This window comes from Furipterus horrens, unplaced genomic scaffold (genome assembly GCF_987537825.1).
Source record: "Furipterus horrens unplaced genomic scaffold, mFurHor1.1.pri manual_scaffold_9, whole genome shotgun sequence".
Classification (NCBI taxonomy): domain Eukaryota; kingdom Metazoa; phylum Chordata; class Mammalia; order Chiroptera; family Furipteridae; genus Furipterus; species Furipterus horrens.
In genome coordinates, this window is record NW_028327179.1 from 85,993,342 (window position 1) to 86,006,637 (window position 13,296).

A 13,296-nucleotide genomic window follows, 5' to 3' on the forward strand; every position below is an offset into this window, starting at 1 on the left:
TTAATCACACTAGCGGTAGCATTACAGTTTTTAAGTACTCCGAGCTAAAAATAGGTATTTCTGGTCTATGTGGGACAGGGCAACATCAAACACATAAGGTACTAAAACCTGGAGGGATACCAGATGCCTTCCGCTAAGTGCCAGATTACCAACCAGAGGCATGTAGTTATGTAACATGAAGAGTTTAAAGTATTCCACCAACTTAGAAAATCAGTTGCCATCCATTGCCTAAATGCAGCTCCCTCCCCACAATGTATTTTAACTATAGAGATCTGCAGAAAAAAAATGGATGCTAATACTTAGATCAGAATGAAGAAAACAGGCCCTTGTTCATCAAAAACAATCCCCTTGGTTGAGCGTCGGCCTGTGAACCACGTTGACGCTGGTTCGATTCCCAGTTAGGGCACATGACTAGGTTGCATGTCAGGTCCCCAGTAGGGGGCACGAGTGAGAGGCAACCACACAGTGATGTTTCACTCCCTCTCTTTCTCCTTTCCCCTCTCTCTAAAAATAAAAATAAACAATAAATAAATAATTAATTAAAAAAAAAAAAACAATCCCCTTGGTTGCCATGTCAACCTCAAAACATTAATCACCTTACTTAGGTGTTCTTCAGAGGTTGTCCTAGTTGAAACATGGTATGACCCTAATTACCTTAAAACAATTGCAAGCTAAAAAACATGGTAACAGAATTTGTTATTAACCTTCCAGAAATGAGGGCAGTTAATATATAATTAACTGCTTGGGTATTCTTAGAGTCATACTAAAACTCATTATTAAAGTTCTTAATTACTAAATAATAATTTAGTTTGTCCTTAACGTCAGAGAAGAACAAGGTAATGTCATGCAATTACAAGATAAGTGGCCATGCACAGGGAAAGACTTAACTTACACACAGTGATCACAAGCAAAGAGAGAGAAAACAAATCCATACGATCACAACTGAGTCCTGGAACTACAGCCCCAAAGAAAGCAGAACAAAGCTGTCGCTGTTTTTCAGAGTCTGGCTCATGTCCCACAATCCACGAGGGCTGGACCACTCCATGGTTCAAATGTTGACCACCAGTGAATGTGAATGTGGTGTTTTTAATGAATTTCTGCTAAGTTGTTCAACTCAAAAGATCCCATTTGTCTGTGTATAGCTAATGAAACTCTTGGGCCTCATACTAATACCGCACCTGAAAATTCCCAAGGAGACAGATAAAGGGGGCGGATGATGGAGCTAAGCGCATCTGAAGCCACCAATTCCGAAACTCAGCATATTTCTTCTTTATCTACCAGCATTGACATTTCTCCCGCAGTACTTGAAAGAAACTGCTCTACCTGGCCTGTCTCAGAGACTCATAATGGTTTCCAACTATTCAAAGGCAGGGTCGTGTTTGTGATTCCAACATGGATAGATCAATGTGTTTTCAAGCCTGTTTAAACAGCAGTTGTTGGCCAGTCATCCATGCAGACAGATATCTATGTCTTTTATCTGTGTAACTACACTAAAAAGTCAGGAAACATAGTTAGCAAACACAAATTCAACGTAAAGCATTAAGAGACATTTACCTTCAGCCAAAATTTGAATTGTTTGGAAAACAGAAAAGAGAAATGGAATAAGTATTTCCAACACGGGAAAACTTGCACTCATTTAGCAGCTTCAATTCATTAGACCACAGTTTAGTGTATTAAATAAATTCATGGTTTAAAATTTTTCTAAATGCCTAGTAAAAGAAACTCTGTTACTCTTGTTTAATTCCAATCTCAAAGTTCTTTAAACATTCTTTTTGTTGTGGTCAACTTCATTTGCCTGCTGCTGACTCCCCTTATGACCCAAGGGAAGTAATTCCCCAAATGTTGATTATTCTCACCAACAAAATAATAGGAGTATCCGGTCTATTGGCCAGCAACCCTAAGGGCAAGAATAAAATTATAAACTGACTTATTTTTTAAGAAAATTGTCTTCCACCTTCCATGTTCACAATTTAATCCACAAAGTAATTTACCAAGTCAGCTGCGAAATGAATAAAATGAAAGTTGGAGAGATGAACACAATTTGCAGGGGTCATGTATGCAGGGCCCAGACAGGTGGGAGGGAAATTAAACCTGTATTTCAGTGAAGACACCTGACATCCAGACAACTATGGATAAAATATATCTTGGCGTAAAAAAAGAAAAACTGAAAAATTGGAGGGGGAGCTTAAAAAGCTACCTATAGCTTAATGAGCTTTCCTTCCATCAGTCTTCAAAATCACAGTTGTTTTTGAAACTGAAATCCAGATTTCCTTGGCTGCATTTTAAAGTTTTCCACAGCTTTTATTATTGCTGTCTGGAAGAGCAAGCAGGAAGGGATGTGACAAAAAAAAAAAAAAGATGCTATCATACAGGAAGCCAAATGAATCAATTTTGTGATGGCATCTTCTACTTTCTTTTTAATGTCACAAGAGTAACAACAGAAACTTCATACTCAATAGATAACGTCATACTGATGACAAGCATCTTTAAAAAATTAGCCAAATTACCCACTGTAATTAGCTCTCTTGTAAGGTTAAATAATATAAATTAAAAATTACTGGTTGATTAAAGTACAATTAAACCAATTTTGAGCTTCTGAATGAACAAACTGCATGTATACTTGGCAAAGAAAACCAGGATGAGAACAGCAGCAATGAATCAAATGGGCTACCAGAAATCACTTTGAGGAGGGGAGGGGGATGGGGAAACAGGATAAGAATAGAGAAATGAATTTGCCACAAATACACAGACAGTGCTTATTACTAAGCTATGGTAAGAAAAATCTGTAATTTCAACTGGGAATTGCTATAATAATACAAATATGTATATCCATTGCAGAGTACATGCCTTGGGACGAGGTTAATTGCAGGAAATTTCACGTGTAACTCCCTGCTCCCTTATCATATTGGGTAGTAAAGATGCTGAAACAAGTTTTAGTTGCTAGGCTAAGCCTCTGCTTTTCAGTTGAGTATTTGTGCTAATATGCCAATTTTCTCATATTAGTTATTTCATACTAAGTTTTATTTTTTTTGGCCTTTGAATGAAGATTCAGCAAAAATTACAGCAAAAAGTTGAGTGATTCAGAACTCACCAATTATGAGTTAACCTTCAATGCCAGAGGCTTTAGCAGTTTGTAATAAAAACTTGGCTTAAATCTCAAGATCGGGTAAGTCTGAAAGAAACAAGGTACTTTGAACCAACCCTCTCTACCAATACTTTGATATAAATTATATTTACCTACTCCTAATACTACTCATGAAAGAAATTAAAAATTAAAAATTTTTAAATTTAACTAAAATTTTAAAAATTTTCTAATTTTCTTGAGGAAAAGTCTGGGTTTAAGCAAAGTATCAAAACAATTCTCCCATGCACAGTACATTTTGGACTATATTCTAAATATATTTCTTCTGGTTTCCTGCACCTACCTGTAATGTTAGTATGTCCATGTTCTTGTATTACATGGAACATTTAACTATAACTCATACACATGTAATACAGAAATCAAAGTTCACTTTGACCAATGAGGTTTAATTTATGTTACTTATTAAATGCTTTGCAAGGTAATACAAGAACATGTTCTAACATTTTACAGATATAATGAAACCTTAGTTGTGTTGGCCTTCTGCTTTAAAGTCTGTTCTGAACCTCTTACACCTGCTGGTGGGAATGCAAAATGGTACAAACACTTTGGAAAACAGTCTGACAGTTCCTCAAATGGTTAAACAGTTACCACAATACTACCCAGTAATTCTGCCCCTAGATAAAACACCCAAGAGAAATGAAAACCTGAGTCCACATTGAAACTTGTGCACAAATATTCATAATAGCCCAAAAGTAAAAACAACCCAAATGTCCATCATCTGACAAACATGTGATGTCTGTACAATGTGATATGTGATAAATATGATATCTGTATAATGGAATATGTGGCATCTGTGCAATGGAATATTTGGCAAAAAAAGGAATGAAGTACCGATACATGCTACAACACGGATGAATCTTGAAAAGATTATATGAAATGGGGGAAAAAAAGCCAGTTACAAAAGACCACATATTTTATAATTCCATTCATAACGAATGTCCAGGATAGACAAATCTCGAGAGACAAAAAGTAGAGCAGTTGTTGCCTAGGCCTAGGGGAGTGGGGATAAAGGGGTAAGGGGTTTCTTTCCAAGGGGATGAAAAGGTTTTATAATGAAAATGTGATAATGACTGTACATAATTGTGAATATACTAAAACCTATCAAATTAAGATACTTCAAATGGGGAGTTTTATCTATGTAAATTATAATTCAATAAAACTGTTATATTTTTTAAAGATTTTACTTATTTATTTTTAGAGAGAGGTGGGAAGGAGGGGGAGAGAGAGGGAAACATCCATCAGTTGCCTCTCGCATGGCCCCAACCGGGACCCAGCCCGCAACCCAGGCATGTGCTCTGACTGGGGATTGAACCTGCAACCTCTCAGTCCACAGGCCAGCACTCAATCCACTGAGCCACACCAGCCAGGACAAACTGTTATTTTAAAAATAATCTGTTCTTCCCTGGCTGGTGTGGCTCAGTGGATTGAGTGCCAGCCAAACTGAAAGGTCTCCAGTACTGCTCCCTCCCAGTCAGGGCACAGGCCTGGGTTGTGGGCCAGGTCTCCAGTTGGGGGCATGCAAGAGGCAATCACATGTTGATGTTTCTCCCTCCCTTCTCCTCTTCTCCAGAAGTAAACAAATAAAATCTTTTTTTAAAAAAGTAAAAAAATAAAATAATTTTTAAAAGTAACAAAATAAATCTGTTCTAAGATGTGAGGTACACTTGACAATCAGCAAACCTCTTCTACAAAGATTTTCTGGTCAATAGTAAAAGAATTAGTTAAACTAACATCCAAATTTACTTTATTGTAATTGGAACCAGCTTGCAGTATTTTGTTATGTACATTTCTAAAATGTGAATGCAGTTTAAGGAAAGACATCATTACATCAGATATTCCAGGCAGACTGCCACAAGACATTTTTTTACCAAAAAAAAAAAAAAAAAAAATCTTAAAAGGATTCCAGAGTATATGTTCTTTCTTGTTGCCTCATTCTCCTTATATGCTGTAATTCCCTAAAATTCTCATGTTAAATAGTACTGGGTATGATTAAGTCACTCATTAATTCAAAAAATATCCGCACCCACACTGTATTCTAGGCACTGTTTAGACAAGTGTGTATGTATCTGTGCACACACACAACAAAGTCCCTGCTCTTATGGAGCTTACAATCTAATAGGACAAGATAAACAATAAACAAATACTAGTTTTAAAGACAGATTATTAAAACAGGGTGCTGTGCTATGATGGAGTATTTATTTTAGATGGAGGGGCTAGGAAAGGAGGCTTCACCAGGAAGTTAGGTTTGAGGTGAGGAAAGAAGGTACCAGCCACACAAAGAGGGAAGAATACTCTAAGCAGAGGAAATAATTCTTAAACGGCAGGATCAGGAGGAGAAAGGAGGATTAACTGTGTGCTGCTGGCGACCAGCTTTCCTCTGTGACTCTCAGGCGCCATTCTCGCACAGGGTGCGTGGCAAGGTGCCTCACAGACTGTGGCAGCGATGAGATGTCTACGTACCTTCAACCTTTAAACAGTCTCACAGCTCTTCAACAAGAGGAGGCCATCCCCGGTTAACCCCAACCTTTAAAGTGATCTTTCTCCCTCTTCTTGTACCTCTCAGCACCTGTTCACATCACTCACTCTTTCAAACACATTGGTGCAAGGCACTCTGTTAGGAGTGCCAGGACCTAAAGACAAATCAGACACGCACACCTCAACTGGTTCTTAAGGCAAGAAATAATCTAGTAGCACAAAAAATACAGGCATAACAACAAACACAATGCAGAAAGTAAATGCAGGCCACAAGAGTTATAAAATGTAAGCGTGACCAGAGATTACTTCCAGCTTGAGCATCAGGGGGAGCCTCATGGGGTGGGGTACACAACAGCAGGAGAATCTGATGTATGAGAAGTCAGACATGTGGGGGAATAAACATATCAATTTGTTGTAGCCCTAATTGACTTAAATATATTTTAAAATATTTTTAGCTTCCCAACCAAGTTACAAGCTCAGGGAGAGAAGGCTTGATGCTCCTTATATTTCTCTGTGATATTTGGCATGGTATTTTGCAGAGCTAAGCAATTCATTTTGATTCACTGGAAGAGATGTCAACTTCAGTACTAAAGGTAAAGCTAAAATATTCCTTGCTTCATAGCAAGGTTAGGCCTTTGAAACAGATCTTTATACATTGTATCATTTAATAGGGACATTTCTAAAAATAAAAAGTATTACAGATAATGTGCTTCTGAATATACACAGATACACAAACATTTTTATATGTATCGCTATGTCTGCATATATCACTATACCTTAATTTCAGAATCTCACAAGATTATTTTAAACTTCTGCTAAACCAAAGTTTGAACTTATAAGAAATCTTTTTTTTTTTCTTCACTGATCAAACTTTCCCATCCAGGCCTTCAAAATCCCTTCCCATTCCCAACAAAACATCTTAAATCAGAGAAGAAAAGCCACACAACATTTTTTAAGGCAGTGTCTCAACATCTCTAAAAAATATTCCATGGCCAAACTCACCATAGAGAGCTGTCCAAGTTTGATTAATTACATCTAGACACACAGTTCCTGACCTGAAACAGATGGAAAGAATGGCATTTTTTTAAAACTTAGAAAGTTAGTTGCATGTATCTGGCAACTAATTTTATTTATCAAGAAAAATACTTTTAATAGATCATTAAAAGAAAAAAGAAAAGAAAAGAATCCTAATTGGAGAAAGTATGATGAGAAGCAGAATATACAGGGTGTGGCAAAAGTAGGTTTACAGTTGTCAGAACATGAAGAATTTATTCTTGTATTATTATTTTCCACATGAACAACTGTTATTTTTCCCCCACCTTGTATACAAAATCTTAAGTGTCTCCTTACAGATTGAAAGGGAAAACAGTAACTATAAATGGAGAAACCAACATCATCTTAGCCAGGTGATGAGAAGTAACACTGGTAACCAGAGGCCAACAGACCGACCTGTGCGCCTCAGAATAGGACACCTGAGGAGGACACAACCTCACTTTGTGGTTTTCTGGCCTTAAGTGCATACTGAGTACAATGGTAAGAAAACATCAGACAAACCCAAATTGAAGGACAGTCGTCTAATAAAATAACTGGTCTATATTCTTTAATAATGCCAACTTCATAAAAAGCTGATTAAAGTAGTATCAGATTAGTTTAAAGAAAACTTAACAACTAAATGGAATATGTGAGCCTGGACTGGATCTTTTATTGAATAAAAAAAAGCTAAAAAGTACATTGCCGGAATATGGCAGTAGATTAAAAACACTACTACATTAATATTCAATTCCTGAATCTGATGACTACATTGCAGTCACATAGAGAGCATCCGTGTTGTTAGGATGACTGGTACACAGAAGTACTGAAGGACAATGGGGCATGATGTATGTATATAACCTACTCACACAGGATTCAGAATACCCCAAATGTACATGTACGTGAATGTGCAGGAAATATCAAAATTTAGTGCCATGACAAGGAAAAATATGCAGAACAAATAATCACATATTCTAAACAGTACTGAAAGTACAAAATAGGAGGCATTGGTATCACATTTTAAAATATCACTAATATTAGAAGGAAAGAAAGGGATAATTAAGATTCAATGACTGAAATGAAACTATAATCATTTATGTCTGCTTTACTCTCACAAACTGAGAAATACTTTAAGGGTTGAAAATAATACATCTGTATATTGAAAACAGATCTCTGAATTATGTCTATACAAAGAGAACAGAGATGTGAAATATTACAAATGCTAGCTGGCTATCAAGGGAAATGAAGGGCTCATTCATGACAACGGAAAACCTAAGCAGTCCAATAGTGGAATTTGAACTAAGTGGTTAGAATAATCATATCCCTGGGACTCTATAGTTTAAGTGGCCATTCATACAGTCCTATCTGCTGATAAAATCCCACAAGATAATTGAAGCTTCTGTATAATGAAGAGAGAGATGAACTCTAATTAAGAGCAGTTGCTGCTAAGATTTAAACATTTTTAAAGTTACTTACGCTTCATCAATGTTGGGATGGAAAATTTTATTCATGAATCCTGTAAAAAGAGATGTTAATTAGCAGCAAAAAGTATTCAGAGAACAATTAGTTTTAAAGTATTTCTGTACCGGAAACAATTTCAGAATTGGAAAAAAGTGATGATACCCATAAACTCATTACTTTCAATCTTAGATCTTTGATTATTGATAAGACTATATATTCTCCTGAGAGTGGCATTTACTTAAAATACATTAGCATTCCAATTTCTTTAAAAAAGAGCAATCTTTGAGATCACTGCAACTTCTTATATAAAATAATCATTAAAATAATTGTCTTCTGAGCTATGAAGGTACTCGCCAAGAAAATTTATAGTATTAGTTTATAACTAGTGTCATGATAAAAGTTAAGAAAGCTATTCTGACTCCCCTCCCCCAAGTTTTATTGTTCAATCTCTAAATTTGAGAGGTTCTGCATCTGAACTTCTCTTTCTGAAGCTCAGTTACTGGTATTGTTCTGCTACTGTGTGCGGAACATCAATGAAATTGCTGAAATGTTAAAGGAGTACTGCTTTCAAACCACAAAGAATTTCATAAGAACAGTGACCAAAGTATTGCCTTTAACTTTAGTCTACTCATTCCAGGAAACCCAGCTTTGATTAAAATTGGGGCAACCAAGAAATGAGGCAAGCCCTGGCTGGTGTGGCTCAGTGGACTGAGCACCAGCCTGAAAACGCCGGTCAGGTCCCCAGTTGCGGGTGCGCAAGAGGCAACCTCGCATTCATGTTTCTTTCTCTCTCCCCCTCCCTTTCCCGCTCTCTAAAAATAAATAATTAAAATCTTTTAAAAAAAGAAACAAAGAAAGAAATTAGGCAAGGAGTTAAAAAAAATTCTGTAAGATGGCTAGCAGGGATCCAGCTTTTTTTATTTATCATAGAAAAACAAGTATGGATTTTAACAAATATATTGATATTTAAATTCCAAGGAGAAATTAACTTATTTTCTAACTCAAAACTGGTAATAGTCAGTTTGCATGTATGCAGATGGCAATATGCTAAAGCAGAGATCCACTGTCAAAGCTGTCATTTTATCAACCTTATCACCTCATTTCCTTTTAAAACTTCCTTATTCCATTTCACATTCTGAATAAATTGCAGTTTCTTATTAAGCTAACCATCTGTATTTCCCACGCCCACTGTCTCTCACACCCCCACCTCACATGATCTCACTTTCCTTAATTCAAAATATATTTGGTCCATGTCTGTGTGTCAGGCATTGTGCTTGTTTAGGGTACAAAATAAATAAGCCAAGACACTATTCTTGAGGAGGTCACTGTAGCAGTGAAACACGAGACATGAAGAAGAAACTGCAATGCATGCACAGGGTTGATACAGTCGGGGAAGAGGAAGCTGTCGGGAAAGACCCAGAGAAGGGGCATCAGAGGAGGACCCTCAAGAATGAGCTGTGACAGAAGATGTCTCAGAAAATCTAAGAAGCTTCTCTAGACTTAGAAAAGGGGGATAAGAACATGAAGTCCCAAGTATGCCAGTCCTTACTTGCTCTAGTCACTCCAAATATTAATTATGCTTCTAATTTTTGTTTTTTAATGTTGGGTGTTGAAATAGTTTATGTTTTATCTACTATACTGAAAGAACCCATGCAATGTTTAAATCATTCTGATATAAAAAGAAAAGCCTTGTGTCCAATTACAATTTCATATTCATTTTTCATTATGGAAATGAAAGATGTGTCAAAGTCTAGATTTAAGAAATATGTGTTTAAGAAGAGATTATACTAAGCCAATGTTCATGACGTAAGGTTAAGAGAGGAAAAAGCAGGATAAAAATCTATATGACCCTGGAAAAACACTAATACAGGTGCTCAAGAAGACCCATGAGGACTATTCATTGCAGCATTATTTATAAAAGCTAAGGAACAAAGTTAACGCCATCAAAGGGACTGGAGAAACTGTAAGTACATCCATATTCTAGGAGTCCTATACAGCCAAAGTAATGAACTAGATCAGTAAGCATCAACTTGGATAGATCCAAACCTGAGGGGGAAAGAAGTCGCAGAATGACATATTTAATGCAGGATGCCATTTAGAGAAACTAAAACAAAGCAACACCGTATATACTCTATGGTAACAAGTATGGAAACTGCATTGGACCAACACATATCAAACTTGCAAAAGTAATTATTTCAGTTAGGGTGCAGAGCAAATGGTGGAATTAGGGAAGAGAATGGGGAATAGTAATTAAAGGCGAGTTCATAACATTATATGCCTTTTAAAAAGACAGAATGTGCTAGTATACTATTTTCTCCATTTTTTAACAAGTGTACACGTAGAAAATTAGAAGCAAATATGTACAACTGTTAACAACGCTTAATTCTTCGTGGTGGAAATATTTTCTCCATCATACTTTTCAAATCCCATAACCCCAGCCCCACTCCCATTCCAGAAGTAGGACCACAGCAATGGGAAAAGGCTGGAGGGAGGGAAACAAGGTCAATGGTAGTCACTTTAGAGAAACACCCCCCCCCCATCATTTCTACCACTACTCTTCTACTTGCCAAAAATTTTACAATGTGTCGTTTTAACAGTTGAAAAAAACTTTCAAATTAAAAAAACTATTAACAGTAGCAAACATTCTAAAGTAAACCTAATTATACACAGGTTATCCAGTGCTAAACTCTTTTAAGGAAAAGCATCACTGAAATGAACTATTTTATTTGAGTGTTTATATCTTTAACACTCTTGCTTAAATAACACAAATTCATTACAAAAAATTAGATTTTCAGGTCATAAGGCACCTAGTCATCAAGATTAGTTACATACAGGAATATACTGATATCATAACTGCCAAGAAACTTCTTGCATGGGAAGCACTAATGTTTAGCCACTATACAGTTTAATTCAAGAGACTTGTTCTATTTGCTTGAAGCTACAATTAAGAACTTAAAATTCAACTTAAATAAAATTCTGCTTCTGCTCAAATCCTGGCAACACCTAGTGAAGCGAGATCGATGGCAGAAGTTTCCTGAGCTGCTGCAGGTAAGAATCACCTGGAGAGCTCTTTAAAAACGGAAGTGCTGTTAGTAGGAGGCAAGTGTTATGGAGAAAAACACAGCGAAGCAAAGGCATGAAAAAGGAATGCTGGGGTGGGGCTGCAATTTTAAGTAGGATGGTCAGAGAGAGCCTCACAGAGAAGGCGACTGACTTAATTTGAAGGATGTGAGGGAGGAGTCACTCAGTCCCGAGGGGAAGACTGTCTATACAGCACGAACAGACAGTGGAAAGTGCCACAGGAGTTTGTTTGCCTGATGTGTTGGAAGGCCAGCAAAGAGAGTAGTGAAACTGAAGTGGAGTGGATAAGGGGCAGAAGTCTAGTCGAGAGGTCAGAGAGATGATGAACATTTGTGGGTCCTTTTAAGGACACTCGCTGGCTTTCATTCTGAGTAAGGTGGGGAAAGAATGCGAGAATGGCAGATGCCAAGCACGGTGGGATGAGCTGTCTCTCCTGCAGTAAGAATGAAGCTTCAACAACTTATGTCACAGGAAACCTCAAAGGTATATCAAGAAAACAGCTATGGGGAAAGACCTTTACATGTTCATTAAAATGGTCTCTGAAAGGTTAGGATGCCTCCCTCCTTGTACAAAGCCTGGAGATTACATTTGGAATCAATATAGTTTCCACAGTGTTTTCAATTAAATCTAGATTTTTGGCGTGGTTGAGTCCAAGAGTACCTAATAAGGAGGGCCAAAAGGACTTAGTAAACATTTTTAAGTAATAAATGGGTTGGAGTCCAGGCCCCAGTGCCCCTGGCTAAGTATAACGCACTATCTGAGCTCTGCGGTAGGGGGCAGAATCAGACTTGAAAGAGAAAAGTACTAACAGAGACTTGGGGCTAGTCCCAGCCCTGCTATTAACTGCAGGCCTTGGGCAGGTCACTTCACTTTTGTGGGCCTGTTTCTCTACCTGCAAAGAGAAATAGCTAGACTATATTATCTCTAAAATCTCGTCTTGCTCTGTTTGTAAAATGACTATCAGTCCTAAAAAGGTAGGATTTAGTAACAATGGCCAGAGCTCTGAATACAGAAGACTTAAGGGGAAATGTCCAGAGTTTAAGTCCTTAAAGGAAATTTATTCTCTAAGGCACATTTTTAGGAACAAAAGTATTCTGGAGAATAAAGCTACCAACATGCTAAAATGCACCAAGCAACATATTATCTGCTAACTATTCCCAAGTAGGCAGAAAACAGGGACAAGCACAGCCAGATTGACTTGAACAATTCCCAGGTTACAACCCTCTTTTCCTATGCCAGGCCTTTCAATTGTTAGAAAAATACGCAGAGCAAATAAATGAAAGTGTGCATATATATCTCCTGTACATCTGTCCTTGGACGGGCAGCAGGCAGCACTGCTGGCAGTCATTTACATTCTGGATGACGAGGGCAACAACGGAACTTCTGGGCGAGGGAGCAGATGAGAAAGTACAGGCTAGGAATTTGGAGGAGGAAGGTTCTCAGGGCCGAGCGTGTTTGCCCTGGCATGTTCTCCTTCCTTTTGGCAACGCTAACACCATACTAATGAATACGTCTGCAACAAGATAATTTTTCCAACGCTTGTTTCCATTCGACCAGGAACTATTTTGAAGTTATTTTAAGAGAACATAGTTTGAAAACTGCTTTTATGGAAACATGATAAGTGGAAGCAGCAAGTCATTTTTAATCTACATGACCCAAGATTTTATTCACTACCAGACATTTTCTAATGATATTATTTAAGTGATTTGACCAGATAAAATTCAGAACTCCTTTGTTTAAATCTTTTGGACAATTAGTCTCTGGCACGGCTCAAGCACTTGCAAAACAGTGGACAATATAAACGAATGTTTAGTTAAAACACCTCTGTTATCTTTTAGCAAAAGAGAATCAGATGATTTATAATTCTAAAGGAGAAATCCAAATCAAAACTATGTATTTAAAAAAATAAAAGCACAGATTTTCTTTTATCCTCACCCGAGGATACATTAACTGATTTTTAGAGAGAGAGGAAGGTGGTGGGGGAGGGAGGGAGGGGGGGAGAGAAACATCTATCGGCTGCGTTCTGCATGCACCCTGACCGGGGCACTAAACCTGTAAACTCGTGACTTTTTGGTGTACAAGATGACACTCCAATCAAATGCGCCACC

The 13,296-nt window shown here is 37.3% G+C and overlaps 1 protein-coding gene across 2 annotated transcripts in view; it reads right to left on the reverse strand.

Annotated features, from left to right (window-relative positions):
- UBE2H (ubiquitin conjugating enzyme E2 H) overlaps positions 1-13,296 on the reverse strand; it is a 103,667-nt gene that overhangs the window by 16,652 nt on the left and 73,719 nt on the right. The window contains exons 4-5 of one of the 2 annotated variants that reach the window (XM_090287513.1): positions 8,123-8,162; positions 6,620-6,672 (exon numbers count right to left, since the gene is read on the reverse strand). The exons of the other annotated variant lie outside the window; for it this stretch is intronic. Coding sequence (XP_090143639.1) covers positions 6,620-6,672; positions 8,123-8,162 — 93 coding nt within the window. The remainder of the gene's footprint in view (positions 1-6,619; positions 6,673-8,122; positions 8,163-13,296) is intronic. 2 annotated transcript variants of the gene reach the window in all.